The sequence below is a fragment of the Chrysochloris asiatica genome, unplaced genomic scaffold, assembly GCF_000296735.1.
Source record: "Chrysochloris asiatica unplaced genomic scaffold, ChrAsi1.0 scaffold00163, whole genome shotgun sequence".
NCBI lineage: Eukaryota > Metazoa > Chordata > Mammalia > Afrosoricida > Chrysochloridae > Chrysochloris > Chrysochloris asiatica.
Genome location: NW_006408681.1, coordinates 1,537,141 through 1,564,450, shown reverse-complemented (window position 1 = coordinate 1,564,450; position 27,310 = coordinate 1,537,141). Strand labels below are relative to the sequence as shown.

Sequence of the window (27,310 nt, the reverse complement as noted above, 5' to 3'; positions counted from 1 at the left end):
CTGAGGTCAATAGTGTCTCTTCCTGCCCTGTGACATGGATTAAAACTCCAGGCCTTCACTTATGCGTACCATGCACCTCATCCCTAAACCTATAAATCATGAATTTGACTAAAGCAGGAAAGCTAGTAAAAGATGACATGTGTATTCAGGTCTCTGTCTTGTTGCTAATTAAGCTAGTAAATTAATATCTCTGGTTTTGAGACATTGTAGTAATTTGTTTTAATATAAAACTTTTTTTTTTTTTTTACAACTTACTTTCATGTATACTAACCAAAACCAAAGTGCCATCAAGATGGTTTCAACTCATAGTGACCTTATAGGGTTTGTATGGGTGTACAGCTTTATGGAAACAGACTGCCTCATCTTTCAAACTGCTGACTTTAGGTTAGCAGCTTGGCACTTAACCTACTAACTACCAGGATACCTTCATATACACTCATTCTCACAGCTCTGTGAAGAATAATCCTACTCACATTTCAGAAAAGAAAATTGAGACCCTAAGAGGTCCAGTGATGTGCTATCAACACCGTGAATAAATTTGTCGTGGCTCTTAGCTGCCATCAAGTTGTCTCCTAACTCATGATGTCCCCACACACAACTAAATAAAACAATTCCCAGTACTGTGCACTATTCCCATGATCAAACTATCATGACCTGTAGGGTTTTTATTGATGGATTTTTTTGTAAATAGATTGCCAGAAGTTTCTTTCTAGTCTGTTGTAAACTTGTTCAGCATCATAACAACATGCATGCCTCTACTGGCAGACTAGTGATGGCTGCATATAAGGTGCATTGACTAGGAAATGAATCTGGGTCTCCTGAATAGAAGACAAATGAATAAATAAACAGAGCTAAAATGCAAGTCGTCTGCATATCCACGCAGCACTCTATTCCACCTTCCAGAGGTAGTCTGGGAACAGAGCTTCCTCGGCCTGCTTTGCCTTGTGACATGAGCTAAAAACATCTGTTTTTTTCTGTCCTTCCCTGACATAGGGCAAATGGCATCAGTTGGTTTGATAAAGTGGAGTCCTTCTTCCTCAATAGCTGCCATGGCACTGAATTGATGGATGTCTGGAGACTCCGAGCACAGAGGACTACACATACCCACCCCCTGAGCTGTCACACAACACAGCACAAGTTAATTAAGTCTGTATTCGTTCATGATAGTTAATAAGATAAACCGTCTCCCAGAAGCCAAACAGGAGTTGACACAGTTGTCGCTTAACTGCTACTTGGGAGCTGATGAAGTGCTTTCAGCCCCCCAGAAAAGAGGTCTTCGTGGCTCTTAACAATAGGTCTGTACACTTCCCTGAAATGGGAATGACTGAAACATGTAATTTCTAAAAACAAGTTAAATCCTTAGCATCCGTTTATAGCATATGGATTTTATGTGGCCAGATAATTTAGGACTTCCCTTCCCAGCAAAGGCCCCTAGGTCCCAAGCCTATGTACATCTGAGGCCAAGGGCCAAAAGGCACTGCTCAGGGTTGATGCACAAAGGGTAAGTCTATTTGGCAGTATCTCTTTCAAAGAGGACGTAATGACTTCTGATGGTTTGTAGAAGGAAAGACTAGGACTGGGTCTGTTGTTGTTGGTTGCCCTCAAGTCACTTCCCCACCTCAGACTCATAGTGACCCTATACACAATGGAGCAAGAGATGGATCGTGTGATGCTAGGGTTTTCATTGGTTTATTCTTGGAACTAGATCACTAGACCTTTTTCCCTAGTCCATCTTTGTCTGCAAGTTCAACTGAAACCTGTCCAGCATCCTAGCAAAACACTATCCACCACTGATTAACAGGTAGTAAATGTGCATGAGGCATATTGGCAGTGAATCAAACCTGGGTCTACCGCATGGAAGAGTAGAGCTCTTCCCACTAGTGCCTCACTGCAGGCTTCCCATGCTACCCCAAAGTAGACTGTGTCTAGGAAACCTTTCTTAACCCAACCTGGTGTGAAGTGAAAAAGCATGGCGCTGTAGAATAAGCATGCAACTAAAAGGTTGGTTTAAGTCCCAGCGTCAGCTGTTCAAACTCACCAGCTGCTCCTTAGAAACCCTGTACAGGATCATTATGAGTCGGAACCAACTCGACAGCATTTAACAGCAACAATTACAGCTAATTTATATAGGAAAAAATATTGAGCCTCCTCAGACCCCCTCAAAAAATTCACCAAATCATACCAAGTAACACATAGCATAGTTAAAGCTACAATAAATACACACCTTATATAAATTCGAAATAATGTATGTACAGTGTAATTTCCAGGAAAGGAAGTTGAGGATGCTACTCTTGCTCCCCAGTGTGTGTGCTGCCAATTTAATGGCTTACTGCAAAACAAACGCTGAATGCGTTTAACTTTTCGCCTTTTTGAAAAGCAACAGTTCTCTTCAGATATCTTTCAAGTAGTGAAAAAAAAAAACCGATACGGATCTAGGTATTTTATAAAATCAAAGTGACATAAAATAAACTTTCCTAAAGTGAGGGAGACCTATACTGAATATAGGTTGTATTTAGCTTTGAGAAACCAGTTGTTCAGTGACTGGAAAGTTTTTCTCTACTCAGAGCATATAATGGTTTGTACCCTTGTGTACATATGCTCACACCTGTCTCAAGGTACACTTAAAGTAACCTCTAAACTCTAATCTGCCTTCATAGTTCCTTGAGCCACAAGAGAGTTGCCATGAACAGTGAGCTGACAGCAGCATCTGGGGTCCAAATGTTTATTCCTCCGTACATCCAGGCTAGGATGTGGAAGAGTTTCCAAGAGTTTCCATAGAATTTTCAAGGCTGTAATCTTTTGTTGTTGCTGTTGAGAATATACACAGAAAAATATATCCCAATTCAACATTTTCCACATATGCAATTCAGTGACATTGATTACATTCTTCAAGTTGTGCAACCATGCTAACCTCGTTATTTATTTCTTTGTTTTTGAGTTTTCCTTCTTCCAGTAACGTAAACTCATTGCCCCCTAAGGTTCCTGTCTAATCTTTCAAGCTACCATTATCACTTTGCTCCCATGTAAATAGTTCTCGACAGAGCATAATGCTCCATCTCTACCCTTCTCCCACAAAGCAGCTAGTGGGTTCAAACCATTGACCTTTTCAATTAGCAACTGAGCTCTTAACCACTGCACCACCAGGGTTGCTTTGAATAAAAGAAGTACTCAAATGTTTGATTTATTCTGAAATATGCATTTACCTTTTGTTATAGCTCTTTTTCTTGAAAAGAAATGTCATAATTCCTAAATGAAAACTAGTTTTTCCATCATGGGTCTGAAATTATCTAGCCCCATTGCCCCTTTGAAACAGTGGTTTTGAAACAGGATTTTTGATAATAAAAGGCTTCTTATCAATTCAAACATTATATTGGAGTAGACTAGACTATGAATGTAGTATATATCTAGCTTTAGTTCAGACATGTAGAAATTTAACCTTAGGCTGGTTAAAGTAGGAAAAGGTATGTTCGTAGAATGGAAAGTAACAGACTTGATAAATACATGAATTACTGTTTCCGTGTCTAATTAGAAGGTGGTGCCCACATCATCTAGGTATGTCATCAGTTTTATAGGATGCATTTTGTGATTCATTGGTACACATTGCCACCTCCATGTGGCAGAAATGAGCATTGGGGTTAGTTTGCATGTTTTAGTGTCTTTCTTGTCATCAAGGAACCTTGGTGGCGCAGTGGACTAAGTGTCAGGCTGCTAACTGGAAGGCTAGTGGTTTGAACCCATCAGCCATTCTATGGTAGAAAGATAAGGCAGTCTGCTTCCCTAAAGATTTACAGTCTCAGAAACCCTATGGAGCAGCTCTACTCTGTCCTAGAGGATCACTGTGAGTTAGAACTGACTCTATGGCAGTGGGTTTACCTTGTCATCACCTAGGTTTGCAAGCCATCAGAAATTAAAAGGAAGCCAAACACACAGAGAGCTGAGAGTGGGATGGTAGAGTTGTGGACATACTGTGTATAAACAATCAAGACGTATGTGGTGAAGCTGTAGGATAAGCACTAGAGTGGTCAGCAGTTCAAACCCTCCACTGCTCTTGAAAACCCTACAGTCACCCCGAGTCAGAACCGACTCAACGGCACACAACAACCTGGTTCGTTCATATACTCAACAGCTCTCAAACCTGAGTTGAAATAACTTTCTTCTTCCATGAAGACTTGTGACATTCTCCCTGAAAACAGAATTGCTCCTTCTCTGGTACTTCCATTGACTTATCTAAGAGCCATGGTGGATCAGTGGGTTAATAGCTCAGCATTTAACCTACCCAGCAGCTCCACAGACGAAAGACCCGGTGATCTGCTTCCATAAAGGTGTTGTTGTTAAGTGCCGTCAAGTCAGTTCCCACTCATAGGGTTTCTGAGGAGCAGCTAGGGGGTTTGAACCACCAACCTTGAGGTTACCAGTTCAGTATGAATCCAACTGTGCCACAGCAAGACTCCATAAAGATAACAGTCAAGAAAACCCTATGGAGCAATTCCGCACTGTCACATGGGGTTATTATGAGTCAAATCAACTGGATAGCACCTAACAACAACATCGCCCACAAAACAATGATCTTATTTCATTGTGACCTTGTGTTTTCTTGCCATGTCTTCCAGAGAAAGAGTTGTTGTTAGTTGCCATCCAGCCAATTTTAATTCATAGTGAAGTGTAAATGGTTAAGCAGTAGTCGGCTAACTGAAAGGTTGGAGGTTCAGATCCAACAAGGACTTCTCTGAAGACAGCCCCAGCAGTCTGCTTTGCAAAGGTGATAGCCTTGAAATCCTTACGGAGCAATTCTGTTCCACACACATGGGGATCCCTTGAGTGAGATGGAGAAGAAGGGTCATTTCTCTATATGCCCAGACTTATTGCCTAGTTAGCACTAAACAATTATTCCTTGAATGAATGCACCAACTGTTCTTTCAAACTGGTTATCAAAAGCCTCTTGAAAGAGGTCATGAGATGGTCATACAGCTGCTTTAAGTTCCATACGTGACACTATTAATGGTTTCTTGAGAAGAAATGAGGAAGATGGATTTGGAGGCACTTATTATCTTTTAGAACCATTTGTAGAGATCACTTTAAATTTTCAGTTAAAAAAATCCCTTCATCTTCTGAGGCTTTGTAAACTGGATCAATGCCAAGAATGTCCTTTATGGCTGAGTTGTAAACCAGTGGAAAATAGGATTTATATATTCTGAGTTTACTGGTGCTATTTCTATAGCTCCTCTCAAGGATTACAGTTCTTAAAATGTTAATATGCAGTCAACAGTAAATGTCTGCTTTCTCTTGGACAAAGAAATAAGTGTATGATTGGGCATTATACTTAGTGGTGAAAGAGGAGAAGACTATGATTGTGGGCCAGATCTTCTGAGGGATGAAGCTGATGATGTCTCACATGAGCTTGGATCACCAGAAGAGACACTATTTGAGGACACTGCCATCCCATTTAGAAGACTCCCTAGTGGCTCACTAATTAAATGTTCAACTGCTAGCTCAGTTCAAGCCCATCAGCCACACCAAGGGAGAAAGGACCCGGTGGTCTGCTCCCATAAGGATTACAGCCTAGGAAACCCTATGGGACAGTTCTACTGTGTCATACCAGGCCACTGGGTCTGAACTGACTCCATGGCACACAACAACAACAACAACCCATTTAAGGAAATTACTGGCTCACTGATGAGTTATTTTAAACCTGTGTCTTCTTTGTTACACTCATTTTACTACTTCCAACTCTCACTATGTTGAAAATGACCTGATTATTTTTGAAACTTCCAGGACCTTTGAAAAGTGTGCTTCCTTCAATGGAGCCATATTCCCTGACTCCATAGTTCCGAAATAATTCACTTAGAGACTGAATTCGGCCTTAATCAGTTCATCTTGTTTCTAGGATTTTTTTCTGAGGGATTAACCTTTCATCTTGCTGTGCTGTGAGCCATGCAGGTAGAAAGGAAGCCTCCTTTTGCCAAGGATAGTGCTACTGTTTTTGATAACTGTTAGGGGATGTTTACAACCAATCATAAAATAACACAGAGCACAAGAGAGTAGGAAACAAATATGAGTTGTGCATTCACTAGAATTTGTCATACATTTCTTCACCTCCCCACTCTGAAATCAACAGGTAACATGTTTCAAAAATCTGCCTCAAGTTTTTCAGAATACAAGGGGCACAAAGGGCATATAGAAGAAATCTAAACTCATGATAGTGGTGATAGTGTGCCATGGAGTCGGTTCCAACCCATAGAAACCCTGTGTCGAGTTTCTGAGGCTGTAAATCTTTACGGGAGCAGAAAGCCTCTTCTTTCTCCCGAGGAGCAGCTGGTAGTTTCAAACTGCTGAGTTAGCAGCCAGACTCATAAGCATTATGCTACCAGAGCTTCTCTCCTGGTGTAGTACTATACGATAAGCACTGGACCACAAGGTGAGTTTGAACCACAAGGTTGGCAGTTCAAACTCACTAGCCGCTTCTGGGAAATGCTATATGGGATTGCTATGAATCAGAACTAACTCAATGGCACTTAACAATAACAACAAACTGATGGGATACATGCAAATGTCTATCTACCGATGTACAGGAGTCCATCCCAATAAATATTACCAGAGCCCTAGCACTATGCTCTTTTTCACAAGCAGAAATTGGTCCAGTCCCATAATTAGTATAGTTGTTGTTACTGTTAAGCAACCCTGTATACGGTTTCCAAGGAGCAGTTGGTGAGTTTGAACCATCGATCTTGTGATTCAGACTGACCTTGTGGTCCAGTGCATTATCCTGCAGCACTATACCAGCATACATTAGCCTAAAATGAGGAGTTGTATTTACTCCGAACCTAACCTACTTCTGTCTGGCAATGAACTTTTAGTAATCTACTTCTGAAAGAACAGCCATTGAAAACCCTATGAAATACAGTTCTACTCTGATACACACGTGGTCTCCATTAGTTGGAATCAGCTCACCAGCAGCTGGTGGTGGTGGAGGTAGGGACTTTGACAGGTGCTCATGGAGTCCTGGCATGGCACTGTAGGATAAGCACTGGACTTCTGACTGCAGTGTCAGCAATTCAAACCCACCAGCCACCGCTCGGAAACTCTACACAACCTATATAGGGTTGCTACCAGTTGGTACCAACTCAAAGTCACTAAATAACAATGTACCTGTTAAAGCTCATTCAGGTGCTCCTGCTTCCAGGCAACTTCTTTGATATCCAGTGCAGATGCTGGAGTACCCAGCTCTTGAACCATCCCTGTGTTCCCTGGAGTGTGGGGTGATTCCCTTTGTGTACTGATCATTCATGTTTTCCCTTTATCACAGGAGGACTGTGCCCAGGGTCCAACGATCCTTGTGTGGAGAAGCCGTGCCCAGGGGATATGCAGTGTGTTGGTTATGAAGCCAGCAGGAGACCATTCCTCTGCCAGTGTCCACCAGGAAAGCTTGGAGAGTGCTCAGGTGCAGAGTGGGGTAAAATGATGAGGGGTGAATTGTGTATTTCTGCAGCATGTGCTCTTGGGTAAATTGAACTTTCAGGAGATGTTTCTGTCTTTGTACAAGTTTCCTTCAGGATGCTCCACAGATAACTTCCACCCTCAAATTGATTAGAATTTATCACAGCTATCCAACTTGATGGCACTTAACAACAACATAGCTGTATAGTGATTGTGGACTCCATGCATAATGGGGAGAACACATGTGTGTTTTTAATCATGTCTCTTGAATGTTGTTGTTGTTAAGTGTCATCAAGTTGGTTCCCACTTACAGTAACCCGTATAGGGTTTCCAAGGAGTAGTTGGTGGGTTTGAACTGCCGACCTTGTGGGTCACAGTCCAGTGCTAATCCTATAGAACCACAGCAGGAGTCCTCTTGGATGTTAAGAGTATGTTGCTGTTGTTGTTGTTGTTGTTAAGTGTCATTGAGTCGGTTCCGACCCATAGCAACCCTGTATAGGGTTTCTGAGGAGTAGCTGGTGAGCTTGAACTACTGACCTTGTAGTTCAAATGGCTTTGCAGTCTGGCGCATGAACCCACAGCGCCACACCAGGACTCCGTTAAGGGTGTAAAACTATGGAAAATGGACTGCTGGGCAGAGGAGTCAAGCTATCTGTGGCACAGGCTTTGATGTTTAGAAATTTGTACAAATCCATCGTCCCGATGTGATGCTGTAAGATAAGCACAAGGTCGGCAGTACAAACCCACCAGCTACTCCTCAGAAACCCTATGCAGGTTCGCTCTGAGTCAAAACCGACTCAATGGCACTTAACAACAATAACAATCGTCACAAAACAGAGATCAACAGAAAGTCTAGCTGAGCCAATTCTGTTAACATTTAATAGAACAAGCCCAGCCTAGAGGATCAATTAAGCACAGATTCTCCACTGTTTTGTTGTTAAGTGCCGTGGAGTTAGTTCTGAGCCATTACATCCCTGTGTATGATTTCCGAGGAGCAGTTGGTAAGCTTGAACCGCCAACCTTGCAGTTCAAATTGACTTTGCAGTCCAGCGCAAATTCTCCACTGTTGTTGTTAAGTGCCACTCATAGCGACCCTGTACAGAGTTTCCAAGGAGCAGCTGGTGGGTTTGAACTGCTGTCCTTGTGGTTCTCAGACCTTGTGGTTCTCTGGTGTGCTGATCCACAGCGCCACACCAGAAATGTATAATTACCTGTGCTTTCATAAAGAAGAGATGCTCACCTCTGAGCCTTAAAAAAGAAACGGCAGGAGAGGTGGGGTTGTCATACTAGTGTTTGTATGATTTCAATCCAAACAGTCATCCAATTCTGATTTCAATGCTTCATTTCATTCATGTCTTCCCTGTCACTTCCTTCCTTTAAAATATTATTTACTTTTGGTACCTGTTATGTGGTGTACTGAAAATACAGGCCAATTTTGGGATCCAAGAAATACTTATTGAGTGATGATAATAATAATAGTATTTTGGGTGGTCTTGAAAATTTATTGTGCCTAGTATGCGGTGGCTTCAAAAAGTTCATGGAAAACTGGAATTAAAAAGTAGTGGAATTTTTCTATGAATTTTTTGAAGCCCCCTCCTGTGTGCAAGGCCCTTTGCTAAGCAGTAGGATTCTAGCAATCCAGCCTTTGCAAAGAGAAACATTGTTCTTGAAAAACTGGAAACCATAGCTCTTTCATAGTTGATTTTTAAAATGGAACTACCCATAAAGTAAAGGAATCACCAGTATACTTGTCTTTGAGGTCACCTAGTTTCAAATTTAGAAGGTAATTAAGCTGCCCACCCTGCTTGCACACAGCAGGTAGATATATGAAGTGACAATAAGCTCAGACTTCTTACTTCAGAGCTCTCTGTCTGCCAATCTCCCTTCTCAATTCTATATAGAACACTTTTGATGGTCTGTCTGTGATTATCATCCAAGTGGTGTATTTCTACACTTCCTACCTTTTACCCCAGGAAGGCAGCTTTTCAGTCATTGCTTTGCTTGTTAAAACAAAGTTGTAGACTGAATAAAAGAGAGTGAATTCAGAATTGGGCAATGTGAGTATGAATAAAGAATTTGGAATATGGTTTCTTAAAATTGACGGGGAGGATGTAGGGTTGTGACTAATTTTATTAATTTCTTTTACATAAATTGCCTTTTTCTAGTATTACTGTAAATTTGGGGTTGGAATGCTTAGTTAAAATGGGTATTATTTGAAAATGGTTTTATTGTGTTTCCTTTTTTCTGGAAATAAAAATTCTCGAGTGTCTAGATGATTGGAAGAGGGGGGATTTTAGAGGGGCATCCTTTAATAGGGCTGATTTTTGAGACTGAGAGTTTTAAATGTAATAACACTATGCAAATCTAGGTTGTAGAATTTATCAAGTTACCCTTGGCATGAGACAACTAAGATTTTTTTTAGCAACTGACTGGTTAAATTTTTTTTTTTCATTCTGTAATTTGAATATAATATGAAATGGAGAACTATTTTTAATCAAAAAATTCCTTCTCCTCAGTTCCTTCATCAACTTCCCATGGTCTTTAATCAATTTGCTTGGTAGGTGTTGGAATATTTCATGTGTCTGCTTTCTTCTGGACGTTAAAAGTATCTACATCTTCTCATAATGGTCCTTTCAGGGCACACTTCTCTCAGCTTTGCTGGAAACAGTTACATCAAATACAGACTTTCTGAAAATAGCAAAGAAGAGGACTTTAAGCTATCTCTGCGTCTGCGAACTCTACAAAGCAACGGGATTATAATGTACACCAGAGCAAATCCCTGCATAATTCTGAAGGTAATTAAGATAAATTCTCTTTTCTTGCAGCCAGTTCTCATGCTAGTGTTTTGGCTCTTGGGTTAGAGGCTATTGAAATCATTTTGCCTTTAAGTTCAGAAGACCAGAAGCAGACTTTAGGGCAAAGAGGGACAGCAGCAGAACTTGGAAGTATGCCAACACCCCATTTCCCCTTTGAACACTCAGCTTCAAAATTGGCACTTGGTATAGACTGTGACATGTGCCTCTAGAAAGGGTTCAAGTACCGCCCTCCTTTGAGCTGTAATCACTCAGCAGTTCATTAGACTGTGTCTTCTAATCAGTTCCACTACAAGGGTGGTCTTTTTAAAAGCACACGAGTCTATCTTTACTGACCTCTGAAGGCAATTTCTGCTCTTGCTTAGGGAAACCTGGGATATAGAAGATTCCATATGTCCTTATCATGATCCAAAGAATCTAATCTTTAAATGTTTCCTAGCCTCAGAAGCCATCATTTGATTTTTATAATAAATTCAGTGCAGTTATGTTCATTTCCATTTGTTAAAGGAGAGGCTAGAAGTTCAGAGAGTTGCTTACCCTAAGGTCGCACAGCTAATAAGTAGCAAAGCCTGTACTAGCACTCTGGTCTCTTATTCTACACTCTTAACCTCCCTGCTAGCTCTAGTTTTCCATCTCACCACTACAGAGCACTTATCAAAACCCACATTCTGGGCATTGGTAGGCCCAGTTTAGCTCCCAGGTATGGTAAGGGGAAGAGGGAGCATGGAGGCATGTTTTAGTTAATGCTCTTCTCACCAAATTGCTATACCTATGCATGGTAAGTGCTCTTCTGAAAAACATACTTCCATAGGAAGTGTCTATCCAAGTGGGAATGGAAAGCAGCCTTCCCCAGCATCCATTACTAGGCTCAACTGGAACCATAATGAGTCATTCTGGCCTCCGTCCTTGATTGTTTAATATATCACATACAACTTGATTAGGTGACTCAGGGCAAATGTGTGAAATGTTAAATGCCAGTCAAAAAGAGGGTCAAGGAAAAAGAGGAAGACCCCCTACTAAGATGGATTGGCACAGTGGCAGCAGCAATGGACTCGAGCATAGAAACAAGTGTGAGGATGGCACAGGGACCAGGCAGTGTTTCATTCTATTGTACACAAGGTCGCTATGACTCAGAACCAACTCGACAGCACCTAACAACAACAAATGCCAATACTTTCTCCTATCACTTAGACTTTTCCCTACCCATTTCTGATATTGTCAGGTGGCCCAGGTAAGTGAGCAGAGAGTTGGAGTCTAAAATTGGCTACTTTTGAGGGGGAGTCTCACTCAGATTTCCTGACTCATTCAACTCAGAGAATAATTTTAGCTTTGGAAAGGAAAGCAATGATTTGAAAAGAAAGTAAACCTCAATGTCGATGGAGTTTTAGAGAACAAGGAATTCAAATAAGATATTTATGATAGAAGAAGAAAATTATATGTGCCTTTATCTCCTCCTGTTCCCTGAAGCAGCCCACCTTAGGTAAGCAGATTACTCCTTAGTAGCCTTGAGAGGTGGAGTTTTGTATACCTGCTGGAGAGTACACTGCCCATTCAGAGGTTCCAGCTCCTAGTGGCTTTGGTCAAATCTCACCAACCTTCCTCCCTACATCTTCAAGCTCTATCAGGGCTGGTGGTTACAGAGCATCCTTATAAAGCAAATATGTCCTATTTGCAAAAGTCTTATGTTGGTGTTTGCCATAGTGACCCTATATACCAGGGAACTTCCAAAAGTTGATGGAAAAATTCCATTATCTTCCTGGCCCATTTTTCCAGCAACTTTGGGTAGTCCCTTGTAGAAGACAGAGCAGAACTGCTCCATATTTTCCCCCTTCTTTGTGGAAGCACATCACCAAATCTTGTCTTCCTTGGAGCTGCTGGTGCGTCTAAACAACCAACATTTCAGTTACAGACAAGCACCTAACCAGTATGTCACCAAGGTATAAATACTCCCTATTAGCAAATTTCTCATGGAGTACTAGATTTAAGAGAGGATAAAATTATTGAACCTGAATGACTTGATCCTAAAATGGAGCCTGTCATCTGGTTCTTCACTCACAAATGTCCAAAACGCACAGATCTTAGAGATAGGAAGAAAAACAACTAAACCCTTTAGGCAGCTCTAGAAGTGTTTCCGAAAGTTGTGTAAACTGATCTGTGTAAATGGAATTCTAATAAAGTAGAGATGGTTGCTATTTGAAGGAAGCGTTCCATTAATCCCTTTGTGATGTGAATAATCACCCCCCAATCTGTGTCTTCTGTAAATTTGCTTTTCATATGTTGGGTTTGCCTAAAGGAGGACACAGCTGTACTGAACTATTGCACATATTCCCCTACAGTCACTAGAAGTATCCACTTAGGGAATTTGAATCTATTTGCTTAACATTTTCAGACTTATGCAAGAGTTAATTTCATTGGCTTTAGGTACAGTGTGCGCCTTGTACTTTGGTTCAACAACTAAGTTGAAATACTTTATATAAATTTCACCCCATGGTTGTTTATATTTTCCAGTTAGAGCACGTTCTCGAAAACGTACTTAAGACAGTCAATGAGGTGAAGGCATCCCTTGAAGGCAGTTAAAGAATTGCACGGCAATCTCTCGCAAAGTGAAAATGCTCATGGACAAAAAGTGCCACTGTCTCTTAGCAGCAGTAAAAGGCACACATTTTTCTGTTTACTAGTAATATCCTGCTTCCTCTAAAAGAGATTCCAGACTAACATAAACACCAAGGTGCAATAAAATCAAAGCACCAGTAACATGAGAATAAAAGGTTAAGATCCACCAATAAAGTGGGGGAAAGTGGCTCATTTTGACAAATCTCAGCCAAGAGATGTTACTTGAGTTGAACAAAAACTCTGTGGGTTTCCTGGTGGCCAAAGCAAGAATGAGAAAGGTGCAATAATTTCTGTAGCTCTACTCCCACCTACAAAAGAAAAACACCAGAACACCGAGATAGATGTATCCTACACAAGTAACATTTTCCCTGGGTCAATATTTTGACTCCAATAGTATAACAAAACCTTAGTGAATCCTTGGTTACTAATCTAAAAATATCACCTATTTTACTGTTTTTTTTTTTTTTTTTGTGGTAAATATATACCAAAATAAAACAAAACCCCACTGTCATTGAGTTGATTCTGAGTCATCGTAACCCTGTATGATAGAATACAACTGCTCCATAGGATTGCCAAGGCTGCAAATCATTACAGAAACAGACTGCCACATCTTTCTCCCGCAGAGAAGTTGGTGGGTTCAAGCTGCAGACCTTCCAGTTAGCAGTCTGTGCCTTAACCACTGCACCACCAGACTCTGGTAAATATATAGGTAACAAAACATTTGCCGTTTCAAAGATCTTCATATGTACAATTCACCGTGATGTTCAACCATCACCATTAACCATTCCCAAACGTTTCCTCCGCACGTAATAGAAGTTCATCATTTTGGGAAATTATCAAGCTAACCATTTTGATGCCTCTCAGGCACATGGCTAGCTTGATATAGTCAGGGGAAGCTCATTTGGTTTATAAGATGGCATACTTGGAATGACCACATCTTTCCTACATAGTGCAGAAGAGGAACAAGGAAGCTGTTCTCCACAAGATTCAGGAGATTAAAAGATCCGTGTCAGAATCACTGAGAAGGAGTTAATGTCTAATAATATACTTTGTAATAATAATAATAAAATGCTTAACAGCTTACAAAGCACTTTCACAGGCATATATGTATGTTTACTTCTCACCCTCATGTGAGTAGGTATAAGTGTCCTTTTTTTGTCCTTGAGAAAGAGGTTCAGAGAGGTTCTGTGACTTACTCAAAGTGATAGTCAGCGGTAGATCTGGGCCCTTAGATACAGGAGTGCATCAAAAGAAGAGATTCAGAGGGCTGAGTCAATCATGTATTCATTCAAACAAAATTTAAGCCATTAGTGAACACCAGGTAGTAGCAGTCTTAGCAATAGACTTTTTAAATAGTTGCTTTTTTATTGAGATAGGGTTTACATATAATAAGATACACTCATTTAGAGTTAACAAATTGATTGACTTTTTTTTCTCAGTGGTGTAAATATATATAATGCAACATCCGCCAATTCAACATTTTCCACATGTACTATTCAGTGACAGACATCGTTCTTAAAAATCACCATTTAAAAGAATAATCAGTAGCCTTCTTACAAGTTTCATAATTATGTGCATTTGCTAGAGACAAGACCAAGAATATGAAATAGAAAAAATTTGTGCCATAATGTATACGTTTTACTCAAAACCCCTACATCTGTACAATAATGACTTTCTAAAGATCCAATATCTTGTCTCCCAAGCAGATCATACAACCTGAGAATCTAAATATTTTATAACATTAGGGCCACACTCTCAGAATTATGCATTTCATTGAACAAATTGCCTGTCTATCCCCCAAGAATCCCATTTCAGTATCATTTCTATAGAGTTTTTCACAGTTCCATGCACACCTCAATTTCTATTAGAATAACTTGTCCTCTGATTTGAGACGGTGTCATCCTCTTAAAAGATAAATTCTTTAAAATGGCATGCACATTATTTTGAAGACAGAAAAACTGAATGTAATCAGAGTATATTTTTCCAGTATGAAAAGTCTCAGATATGAAAAGAACAAAATGTCCTTTTCTCTCCTTTGTATCATATCTATCTGTGAAATAACAAACGATTATTAGCATTTTGCAAGATAGTATTTGACATTAGCATTCTAGTTTGTCATATAAACAAGGTTTATTAACTGCAAAGGACTCCTGGTGTGGCGCTATAGAATAAGCATTAGACTGCTAACTGCAAGGTCAGCAATTCAAACCCACCAGCAGCTTCTCAGAAACCCTATTCTGGGTCACTGTGAATCGGAACCGACTTGACAGCACTTAATAACTGCAAACTCATAGAAGTTTGTAAATGGAAGTGATTTGGGGTTTCAGAAGAGAAGGAATCATCTTGGCATCTGGCTTCCCATTTATTTAGCACTGTTGCTGCTTTTATTTTTCAACAGGAAAAAAATATTCAGAAAGGAAATGACTATGCTCCGTGTTAGTTTGGGATAATCTACATTCCTTGGTTACAGAACTTTGATGCATAGGAGCGCATCAGAGTCACACCAGTTCTTTTGGGTGAATTTGGTTATTTTCCCTGGGGTTGGAGAGGAGAGTGAACCAAGTCATACGTTAAGGGAATGCCTCCTTTTATAAAAACTTAGATGAATTGCACCCTCTCCACCAGATTTCCCTTGATAGATGGGCAGGCACCATTTGTAGCCACAGAGCATAACAACAGATGGGCTGTGCCAAAAGAAGGTAGTCCCCAAAGTCACATTGGATCATTTTATTACTTACACTGATATACAAATGTGCATATTATCCAGGAGTTGTCACTGAACAAGTATTCTGGTATGATTTACAATATCCCTTCAGTCCATTTTGTTGAACCAAAAGGAAAAATCAAAAAAAAAAAAAAAAAAAGACCATGGCAACAGTATAGATTATACATGAACACTTTCTGAAAAGAAGATTATGCTTCTCCAGTCTTTTTTGCTTCATATCCATACAGTGTGTGTGCATAACTGTGTACAATATAGCTGACCATCATGCAGTGGGCACAGAGCTCTTGTAAAATGAGCAGTTATCTCTGCTCACCAGCTGTCATTGTTGTGAGCTACCGTAGAGTGAATTCCATCCCATGGTAACCCCATGTGTGTGGAGTAGAGTGCTCCACCAGGTTTTCAGAAGCAGATTGCCTGGTGTGTCTGCAAAGCCATCACTGGGTAGGTTGAAACTACCAACCTTTCAGCTTGTAGTCGAGTGTGTAACCATATGCACCATCCAGGGACTCCACTCTCCAAGTAAGGGGTCCCAAACCCAGAGATGGAGAGCAAGCAGTTCTCACCAGATGACCTAGGCAGTACATGTCAAATCTTGAGTTCTGTCCCTTATTCCAAAATCTCGGGGCTGTTGGTTTATAGAACCCTCTGCCTTCCATATACACACATTTACATTGCACACGCCTACCAACTTTGTATAGAGTTAAAGTACAGGGAAGTCTGGTGGCGTCTGCTTGGCTGCTAACCAAAAGGTTGGCGACTCAGACCCACTCAGCAGTTCCACTGAAGAAAGACCTAGCAATCTTGTTCTGTACAGATTACAACCAAGAATGCCCATGGAAGAGTTCTACGCTGTAATTTATTTTTGCCCTGAGTTAGTTGCTGACAACACCTAACAATGAACATGAGCGGGTACTAGAGCATCCATTTAACCACAAAGGCATCAGTGAGCCCCTAAGAATGAGTTGTTTATGGAACATATGAAACCTTAAATTAGTACATTGTGACATGTTCAGGAGTAGGGTTCTGATAATCCCACCAGCTCTGCCATAAGAAAAAAACATCTGGAAAGACTGTTTGAATCTCTTTCTGTGAATTCATTTGACATGTATACTTTCTTAGCTCTTCATGACCGGGAGGGTATATATATATATATATCCTGTCTTTCCTTTCCTTCCCTTCCTCTTCCATCCTTGTTTCCTCTCTTTGTTTTCATCTTTGTACAAGTGTATGTTTCCTACCAAGACCTCAACACAGGACAGCATATATCAGGACATCCAAAATACAGAGAGACCAATGCTCCTTGCATACTCAGCTACTGGCTTCCACACAGATCTTGCTGGCTCTCAAAGCCCAGGAAAGCAGCCTTTGTCTTACAGATGATGACTGTAGATCCCTTCATGGCCCAATATAAATACATTAGAATTCAGGGGTGAGAAACATCTGGCCTATGGCCATATGTTGCTGTTGTTGTGAAGTTGCTGTCGAGTCGGTTTTGGCTCATAGTGACCCTGTATAGGATTTCCAAGGAGCTGCTGGTGAGTTTGAACTGTCAACCTTGCAGTTCAAATCGACCTTGATGTTAAGTGCTTATCCTGTGGCTCCACACTAGGCTGTATGTTGTTGTTCAGTGCCGTCAAGTTCGTTCTAACTCATAGCGACCATGTATAGCGTCTCCAAGGAGCAGCTGGTGGGTTTGAACTGCCAACCTTATGGTTTGCTGATCCTATAGCGCCATACCAGGAGTCCAGCCAACACATTTTGTTGTTGTTGTTAAGTGCCGTCGAGACGGTTCCGACCCATAGCGACCCTGTATAGGGTTTCTGAGAAGTGGCTGGTAAGCTTGAACCTCTGACCTTGAGGATCAAACCGACTTTGCAGTCCATCACATTAACCTACAATGCTACACCAGGAATCCACATTAGGGGTGAGTCAAACATTTGATCGAATATAGCAGGCTAATTTTTAAGTTGATAATTTTGTATGACTCTGAATGATGTTATTAATTTTGGCAGAACAAAAAGGTTCCCCACCCCTGTGTTAGATGGACAGGGTTGTAGCCCTCATTTCCTGGATCCTAAAGCCACCTTACATTTGTAATAAACAGAGGTGAAGATGAATAATAGAAAATTCAAATACCAGCCCATCTCCTCAGCACCAGCTGAGCTGGGTCTGCATGGAGGACCAACCCCAGTCCCAACAGTTCTTTGCCAGCCAGTATCATTCGGTAGCATGCATTTACTTCTTGTGTTTAAAGTCCCCTTGGGAAGTTGGATGCCCTCAGAGCACCAGGTCTCTCTTGTAACTTATCAGAGTCCAGAGACTGGGAATAGCTACAAGGTATGAGCAAGTGTTACCAGAAACTCCCTCTGAAAGGCTGGATGTTGTTAAATATGCATGTAGTCCAAGCAAGTGGCTAAGCCCTGGGCACTTTGTAAGGCATTCTTAACCAAAATAATGTGCAACAATCTTAAAGCACATTTTTTTAGGCTACACTAGTATTTATTATGGCATCCCGGGATGTTGCATACAGTAAATGTACCTGGCTGCTACCTAAAAGGGTGAAGGTTTAAGTCCATGTGGAAGCACCTTGGAAGAAAGGCCTGGTCACCTGGAGCCGAATTCTACCATGACACACCTGTGGTAATATGAGTCGGTGTCAACTTAAAAGCAACTTGTTGTCTATTGCTTTTATTTGTTTGTTTTTAGTGTTTATCATGTAGGTGTTTCCAATCTTAAGTCTATATGAAGCTTAGAACTAGAATTATTTTATTTCTGCCTGATCTCTTTCATTCCTCTGTAGCACTCTCACACAAACTTACTGGGGGAGTACATGTGTATTTGTGTGACTACGTGGTTTACATATAGCCATTTCCTTCACTAGCCTGTAAGACTCATGAGGACAGAGATGATAACTCCTTTTGCTCACTGACGACCTACTCACCTACCACTCTGCTGGAAGATATTCAAGAAATGTTTGTAAATAAAGATGAGAGAATTCACAGAAGTCATCCCTGTGGTGGTAATACCTAAGAAGGGTGCAGAGATTAAAGAGACTCCTAAACAAGATACTGGTGTGACTTTTAAAAGGGTGAAGACCCAAAGGATAGGAACATTCTTTGATATAACTGTAGATTTCTGAAGCTGTGCTCAATTACTGATTATTAACCAAGAAGATGTATGAAATATCAAGCATGCATTTGCATAGCAGATAATGGAATGGAGAGGGCTGTTAACAATCAAACCACAGGAGATTTAATAGTCCATCAAAAGCAATGTCCAAGAATAGATTGCAAATGCGTGGTGTTTAAAAGTGCTTTCTGGTTTTCGTTTCCGGCACAGATTGTGGACGGCAAGCTATGGTTCCAGTTGGACTGTGGCAGCGGCCCGGGCATCTTGGGCATCTCAGGTCGCGCTGTCAACGACGGAAGCTGGCACTCAGTCTTCCTGGAACTCAATCGCAACTTCACGAGTCTGTCCCTGGATGACAGCTATGTGGAGCGGCGCAGGGCACCCCTCTACTTCCAGAAGCTAAGCACCGAGAGTACCATCTACTTCGGGGCCCTGGTACAGGCAGATAACATCCGCAGTCTGACAGATACACGGGTCACACAGGTGCTGAGCGGTTTCCAGGGATGCCTCGACTCCGTGATGCTCAACAACAATGAGCTGCCTCTCCAGAACAAACGCAGCAGCTTCGCCGAGGTCGTGGGCCTGACAGAGCTGAAACTGGGCTGCGTGCTCTATCCTGACGCCTGTGAGCGCAGCCCGTGCCAGCCGGGGGGCAGCTGCACCAGCCTTCCCTCTGGGGGTGAGTAGCCCAAGGCCGAGCCAATGGGGGGTACTGTGCCAGGCAGAGGGTGGGGAGAGATGGACCTATAGGCTGAACACCTGCATTCCTAACAAATGTTGGTACCCTCATGGAGAGTTCACACCAAGATGCTTCATCCCCTTTACAGAGGCCTCAGAGCTTGACAAATACAGGCAAGTTCAACACAGTCCTGAGAACCCACTTGCAATAGCCCCAAGGCCAGTTCAGTGACCGTAGGAGTCAGACTTGCCACCATCATCTCCTGCTCCCTGTCCACCTCATAGACTTCCAGAGACTTGGACAAATAAGGCCATTTTTAAGTATTTAATACAGCCTTTGTGGTTCAGTGGTTAAGCACTCAGCTGCTAATGGGAAGGTCAGCCATTCAAGCTCACCAACTTCTCCAAGGGAGAAAGATGTGGGAGTCTGCTTTCCTAAAGATTTTATAGCTGTACAAACCCTATGAAGCAGTTCTACCCTGCCCAGGAGTCAGAATAGATTTAACGGTGGTGAGTTTGGTTTGTTTTAAAGGATTTGTCCTTTTGAACCACCTTCATCTTTACATCACTGCAGACGTGAAGTGGTGGTTGAGTGTTCTTCACTCAGTCCTCTTACTGGATGGAATCACTGATTAAAGACAGACACAGAACCAACCCTAACAACAATTGTGAGGATGGTGCAAGACCAGGCAGTGTTTCTTTCCGTTGTGTGTAGGGTTGCTGAGTCAGAAATGACTCCACGGCACTTAACAACAACAGGAGGAGAAGTGGGGAGTCCCTAGGTGGTGCAAATGTTAACCAAAAGTTTGGAGGTTTGAATCCACCCAAAGATGCCTCAGAAGCAAAGCCTCATGATCTACTTCCCAAAACCCAGCCACTGAAAACCCTATGGAGCAGGGTTCTACTGTGATATACATGGGTCTCCAGGAATATCACTCAGCAGCAACTAGGAAACGGGTAAGGAGAGGGGGCGGGAGCAATAAACCCAGCACCTCAGGAGTATAAAAGAGTGTCCATGCTTCTGAAATGTGCATATTAAAATAAGACTGTGATAGCTCTACAAAGGTGTACAAAAATACAAAATAAAAGGTTTTTTACATGAGGCTGAAGATAAACAATCAGTGAAGGCATGATGCATTTCTTTACTCCAATCATTTATTTTTTCTTGCAATGATACATCATGAAGAAGAAAGAAAGAACCATATAGTGTAGGCCAAAGAGACAAGGATTTATACAGGGCTTTCTATTGTTTGAGGGGGGAAAAAAAGCTAACATTATTTCAGTCCTGAGAGACTGAAGATGAAAGAATCCTTCAACTTTGCCCAGATCTGTGTTCATGTTAACTAGGTCAGGCTCTATTCCATTTGAAGGCTTTGCCACCTCCCAATAGTCCAACCACTGCTCTGCTTCAGTCCCTTTGTAGAGTCACATTGGTAGTGTGATTAGCAAACTTAAACCTTCCTCACAATCACTTAGTGATTCTGCTGTGCATGTTACCTTCTAATGTTCAGGAAGCCCAACTCCAAATTTAGAGTCCATTTTATTATTAGAATGTTATAAACCGTCCATGAAATGATTCACTGCCCAAATGCAGACACCAAAGTTATTTAGACTTGCATATGTTACTGCCACAATGAGGGCCAAGTACCCTGGGGGGAAATTTCTGCCATCTCGATTTAAGAAATCTATTTGCTGTTTTTACTGTCTCAGCAGTATATGTAAATAAAGGGTTGTTATGGTGCCATAATTCCCACATGATGGGCAGTAACTATACTTCAGTGGTTCTATAAACTAGCCCATTATGACAAGCCATGGCCAGTTTTTCACTAAGGAAAACAATTCTGCTGGTGTGAGCCATCTCCAATATATAAAAGGAACATATCATTAAATTGGGTTGAAATAGAACACCATTCCATGTCAAATGCTGGTTACACAGCCACAAATCATAACAGACTTTTAACGATGGCTAGATGTTGTTTTTGCTGGCAACGCTATAGGCTTCCACAATGGGTTATCTTTAAAATAATAATAATGATGATGACTTTATTAAGGAAAAGGACTATGGGCTCTGACTCTTGAGTCTGCATTTTAGTTTCTTTCAAAAATTGCCATAAAATCTTGAAACCAAATGTTCAGTGAATAACAATGACCCACATCAGAAAAGGCACTTTCCTCTGTTTTTCATTCTTTCTTTTGTTTTAACCAAATTTCAGCAGTTCAGATCCACCTGCCATAAACTTTTCATGTGGCCCAAAGGACTTGTTTTCCTCTCTCACATGGCTCTAGAACATAGTCTCTCACACTCCTTTTTGTTTTCCTGCTTCTTTCTCACTTCCCTTTGTGACTGTGCTTGGGATTTCATTTCAGGTACTCTTTCTCCCATAGTGACATAGGCTCTTAGTAGTTCAAGTCTCTCCTCAGTGTATTCCTGCAATGGAGAAAGCATGTTTCCCCTCCTCCTCCATCTTCACAAATCTATTTTCTCAAAAGCCTATTGCCTCTTGTTTATGGCACCGTGGGTTAAAGGTTGGGCTGCTAACCATGAGGTCTGTGGTTCAAACCTGTCAGATACTCTGTAGGAGAAAGATGAGGCTGTCTGCTCTCATAAAAATGTAAAGGCTCAGAAACCCTATATATAAGGTCACTATGAGTCAGAATCCACTCAGTTGCAGTGGGTTTGGCTTGGTTTTTTACTTAATTGAGGGGATGGGCATACCTGCGGGAAGTAAATGGTTAAGGACTTGACTACAAATCAAAATATTGATAGTTTGAATTCACCCAGAGGCACCTGAAAGAAAGACCAGGCCATCTACCTCTAAAAGATCATTGTCTCTGAAAACCCTATGGAGCATAGTTCTACTCTGAAACATATGGGGTCACCATGGAATCGACTTAGAAGCAGCTAGTTTGGTTTTAATATCTTTTTCTGCATAACCCAGCAAGAGCAGCTCCCCACCATGGTGATGCCAAGGATCCTAATCCTGTGCTAAGATTCATTTCAGCAGACTTCTGGTGCATCTGGGATCCTTAAACACAGCAGTAGAAATCCCAAAGCCAGAAAACACCTTGCCAGGAAATCCCTAAGAGAGCTTCCATTGCTTCTCTAGGCAGGGGAAGGTACAAGATGCCTCTTCTGATGTGTGAGGAGAAGAATCCATATTCTTTCCCCCATTATCTTGTTATGTCAGATGAAGTTTTGTTAAGTCCTTGTATCCTATCTGCAAATTTCTGAAATTGGTGCCCCCCCCAAAAAAAAAAGTCAGTTATCTGATCTTTACTTCATACATATGAACTGTGTGGCTAGTAACAATTTTCTTAAAATAAGGAAAAACACATCTTAGTTGTGAGTGATCATTTAAAATGAACAATAAGAATGAGTCTTTAATGTAAATGTTTTCAGGCCTCAAGCACTTCCTCTGGCAGACTGGGAGGTCTTAGAAGCTAATCACAGAGGAAGGCAATCTTGCATCCCAAGATCAAAGGCTAGAATGCATGCATACAATATTCAAAGAGGAAATTTGAGGGAGAGAGAGAGGTGCTTCCTTGCATATGAGGATGATGATAAAGGAAACTAATCGTTGGATCATCTAGCTGTCATTTGAACCCTGTTTTGGGGGGTATGCCAGAATTCCAGGACAAATACTTTGCTAAATTCATCTCTGTGGCTGATGGAAAACTGGTTCTTGACTCTCTTAGTGAGAGACTTCACTATGAAACTGTGGCTTTCCCAGTACATTGTTCCAGAACATCTACAGTCCTTAAGCAGGCAGCCCACAGCAAGAAGGATTTTCTTTCAGAGAAATAGAATGTTGCCCCAACCACCCCCAAACCCAATCAAACCCTTGGCACAAAGAGCAGGGAAGCTGCGTATGCTAGCTTGGAATGACATGGTCAGCATGTTTGACCAGAGTTATAACTAGCTGTCCCAGGAGCAAGCCATAGGAACCCCAGGGGAATCAGAGCCCATAATGCTGACTTGTAATAAGAGTGTAAATATGGCTCTGTAAATCAACCACAGAGGGTAAGCTCTCTCTTGGTAAAGCCTTAAAATTATATGTGTTTTATAAACATGATCTGGAAATAGCAACCACCATGGAGAAGAAATAACCTGGGCTCATTCTGACCTTTGTACTTCCAAACCCAGTGAGCAGGAAGCAGCCTAGTGGACTCCCACAATCTGATTCTGAAGCTAAACTAAGGAGTCCATATTCTTCCATGCCTGCACCTCATCCCGTTCAAGCTGAGTTAAAGCTAAGCTGTAGCTTGGTAATACAATGCAACCAGCAAGGCAGTCACCAAGCCAGAAATAGTCACTGAGACAGATTTGCATGAGACTGGAATACTAATTCCTAAATGAAATGTTGGGCAAAATTTTACTTTCTGCTAAGAGCTACCATTTGTTAGACACTTACCATGTGCTTGTACTTTAATAAGTACTGTTCAGACTCACAAGCTGCTCCTCCAAAACCCAATACAGAGTTGCTATGAATCAGAACTGACTCGATGGCATTTAACAACAACAACAACCTTGCAAGTGCTATGATATTTCATTTTCACAACAATGCTCTGGGATGTGTATATCCCTTAACTCCAACCCCGTTTTCACAGAACAGGGCCAGAGGTTAAGTAATAAGCCCAGCTAATAAACCAAAGCCAAGATTTGACCCAGATTTGTGGGACTGTCTCCCCAGGCTATGCTCTTAACCCTTCTATTCAGAATGCCTTCCAAGGATCTGCAGCATCAACATCACTGGGGAGGCTGGAAATGCAGATTCCCAGTCATTACACCTCATACATATCCATCATCTCTCTGTTCCTGGAGGCTTGCATGTTATTATGATGCTGAACAGGTTTCAGGGAGCTTCCACACTAAGACAGATTAGATCTTACAAAAGGGCTGGTGATCTCCTTCTGGAAATCGGTCAATGAAAACTCATGGACCCATGAATCCCAATGGTCCAATCTGTGACTGATCTCAGGGATGGCTCAGGATCAAACAGCTTTTCCTTCCTTTGTGCAGGGCATCACCCTGATTTGGGACCAACTTGGTGACAGCTAATAATAATACATCCCAGCCCAGTCCTGCAAAATCAGAATGTGCATTTGGACAAGATTTTCCAGTGATTCAGATTTCTCTCTGGGTCTCGGAACTTCCCTGAAACCTGGGAACAATTCGTGTTCATAGGATATTCAAAAACTGAAAAATATACAGCCTACATTTTAAAAAATTTATTTAATAGAAAGATTAATTTTTTCCTAAGACAGTCAAGAGTCTAACTGCAGTCTATCAAACTGCATGAAACAACAAGTTCTTGAATGTTGCATACAGTTGGAGATAAAGTGTTTTCAGCAACAAAGCTCCCTGTGCAACTTTGGGTGGGGCTATACTGAATATTTGTGTCCTTGCTTTGTAAGGGTCTAGATGAATTCACCCTATCAAATTACCATTTTAGTGCCTGATTTGTACCGAGCAGTGTTAAATTATGTTTCTGTTACCAATGGATTCCACTCATGTGTCCCGCTCCCTTCAGAGCCAACTTAAGAGAACTGATCAGGGTTTCCCATTAGTGCTTAGCCCCCGGTGCACCAAGCAAAAGCGCACAGAGAAGGAGAGACGAGATTCCTAGTGAATACATTGTGGGGAAAAAAAAAAAAATGTTTTCCTGGGTGAAAGATTTCTTCTAAATCTTTGTGAAAGATCTTCATCATCAACTAGCTTTGTTCTTGCTTCACTAAAAAGTACAGTTTACTAAGTACTTGAATATAAGTCTCAAATACTGCATTTCAAATGATCACTTTATTTGTAATCTGAGCAATTTATATTTACTGGAAAGTATAACACCATGGGAAAAAACTCATGGTGACAATATTAATAATATAGATACTCATAGAAAAACTCAGATTATGCTTAGACACAAAAGAATGGGCTATAAATTGAACATTTACTGTGCTCAAATGCTATTAACACATCAAACGTTTCCAGATCCTCAAAGAACATATTGAAGGCTCAACCCAGTATTTCAATATGAAATGTAAACCAGCTTACATTCTTGGGAAAGTTACAGATCTCACTTTCAAAGTTTTTAATTTTGTACGGTTTATAAGGCATTGTGTGTTCCTTAAAGACAGAGGAAAAGGCAGTGAGTAAACTTTGAAATGGCAAAATAAAGATGGAGGTCATGATCAACAGCTGAGCTCAAGCCTCCTTGTGATTAGCATCCCATGGGATAACTCTTACACCCATTGTCCCACACTAACTGAGATTATCCTCAACTAGAAGCTTAGATGTTTCCCAGTATCAGCCTAAATGCCAGAGTCAAAAAAAACTCCTATGGCTTTAAGTTGTTTGGTTTATAAACAAGCAGATATGAAACTTATTTCCAAATCCACAGTGATTACAACAGTTACAATAAAGCACTTTATGTTGGTGTGTTGCCTCATGGTTTATGAATCAGAAACTCTTATTATCTCCTGTGAAGTGGGTAGTAGTGAGTCTCACTCATCAGATAAAAATAGAGAGTGTCCTAGAAGCCAAGTGGCTCGCCCATGATCAGACCCAGCTTTCGGGTTGTTGTTAAGTGCTACAGTGTGGGTTCTGACTCACAGCGACCCTGTATAGGGTTTACGAGGAGCAGTTGGTGGGTTTGAATTGTCAACATTGTGGTTCTCAGTCCAGTGCTGATCTTAGCACCTCACCAGGAGTCCCAGCTTTCGAGAAGCAGCAGAGAATCAAACTCACGTCCAGCGCCGTCTCACCAAGTCAGTTTTGGGAATTTCTAAATAAACTCCATAATTCAGCAAGCATAGTGGTCAATGCTGACTTCAGATCCCAAGTGCTGGTTGTACATTTGTCACTTCATGTATTTCTACCTTTGTGTAGCAGGCAGATGTTTCTTCATGAAGACTGTCAAACCAGAGTAGAATGATATTTACCTACACCAGCCCGCAGAGCAGAGGGTGGAGGTTTTACCTAGATGAATCAGGCTGAAAACTACTAAGAAGTCAAAGGAGAAAGATAGGAATTATCTTGATTATTTGCCTACACAGGCCAAATGCACTATATAATTGCTTAGACCATTTCTATTTGTACACTTAATAGGTTTTCAATATTCTTCTTTGAGCAAGGAAAGGAGGGAGCATTTTAAGTCCATCCTGGTGTAGATTTTTAAATCATCTGCATCTGCTTGGAGTAAAAGGATTATAAACAAGAGCGCAGCTTTGAGGCAAAGCTTAAAAATACACTCTCATTTTGCCAAGTTTTGAGGAGAAAGATATGAAAAAAATTTTCTTTGAAAAACTTCTTATTGTTGTTGTTAAGTGCCTTTGAGTCAATTCCAACTCAAAGCGACCCTGTATAGGATTTCCCAGGAGCAACTAGTGAGTTTGAAGCACTGACCTTGAGGTTAGCAGTCCAGTGCTTATCCTACAGCGCCATAATGGGACTCCTTTAAAAACTTAGGAGCCAGAATAAAATAGTGTCTGCTGCTATGCTGCCTTTGTAACCTTTAGAAACCCATCTTATTTAAGTCTCAGTTTCCTCATTTATAAAATCGCTTTAATTGCAGTGTTTATGGTATAGAGCTGCTGTCAGGAATTAAATGCATAAACAGGCCTCAGCATTTTTCCTAGCACATACTAAGCTGCTGCTCTTCTTGTTAATGATTTCCTAATTTGATATTCTCGCTTCTACAGGAAAAAAACAAATGAATAACTTTTTAATAAGATTTTGAGATGATCTAATACATTTTCTTTTTCTTGGTTATTTACAACAATGTGAACGATTGTAATTAAATAATATTCTAGATGTTGTTGTTGTTGTTATGTGCCGAGGAGTCAGTTCCAACTTATAGGGACCCTGTACAGGGTTTCTGAGGCTGTAAATCTTTACAGGAGCAGAAAGCCTCATCTTTCTCCTGCG

At 41.1% G+C, this 27,310-nt stretch overlaps 1 protein-coding gene across 1 annotated transcript in view; it reads left to right on the top strand.

The window, feature by feature from the left end:
* FAT3 (FAT atypical cadherin 3) overlaps positions 1–27,310 on the top strand; it is a 740,800-nt gene that overhangs the window by 680,634 nt on the left and 32,856 nt on the right. The window contains exons 19-21 of the mRNA XM_006871207.1: positions 7,304–7,438; positions 10,072–10,229; positions 18,925–19,393. Coding sequence (XP_006871269.1) covers positions 7,304–7,438; positions 10,072–10,229; positions 18,925–19,393 — 762 coding nt within the window. The remainder of the gene's footprint in view (positions 1–7,303; positions 7,439–10,071; positions 10,230–18,924; positions 19,394–27,310) is intronic.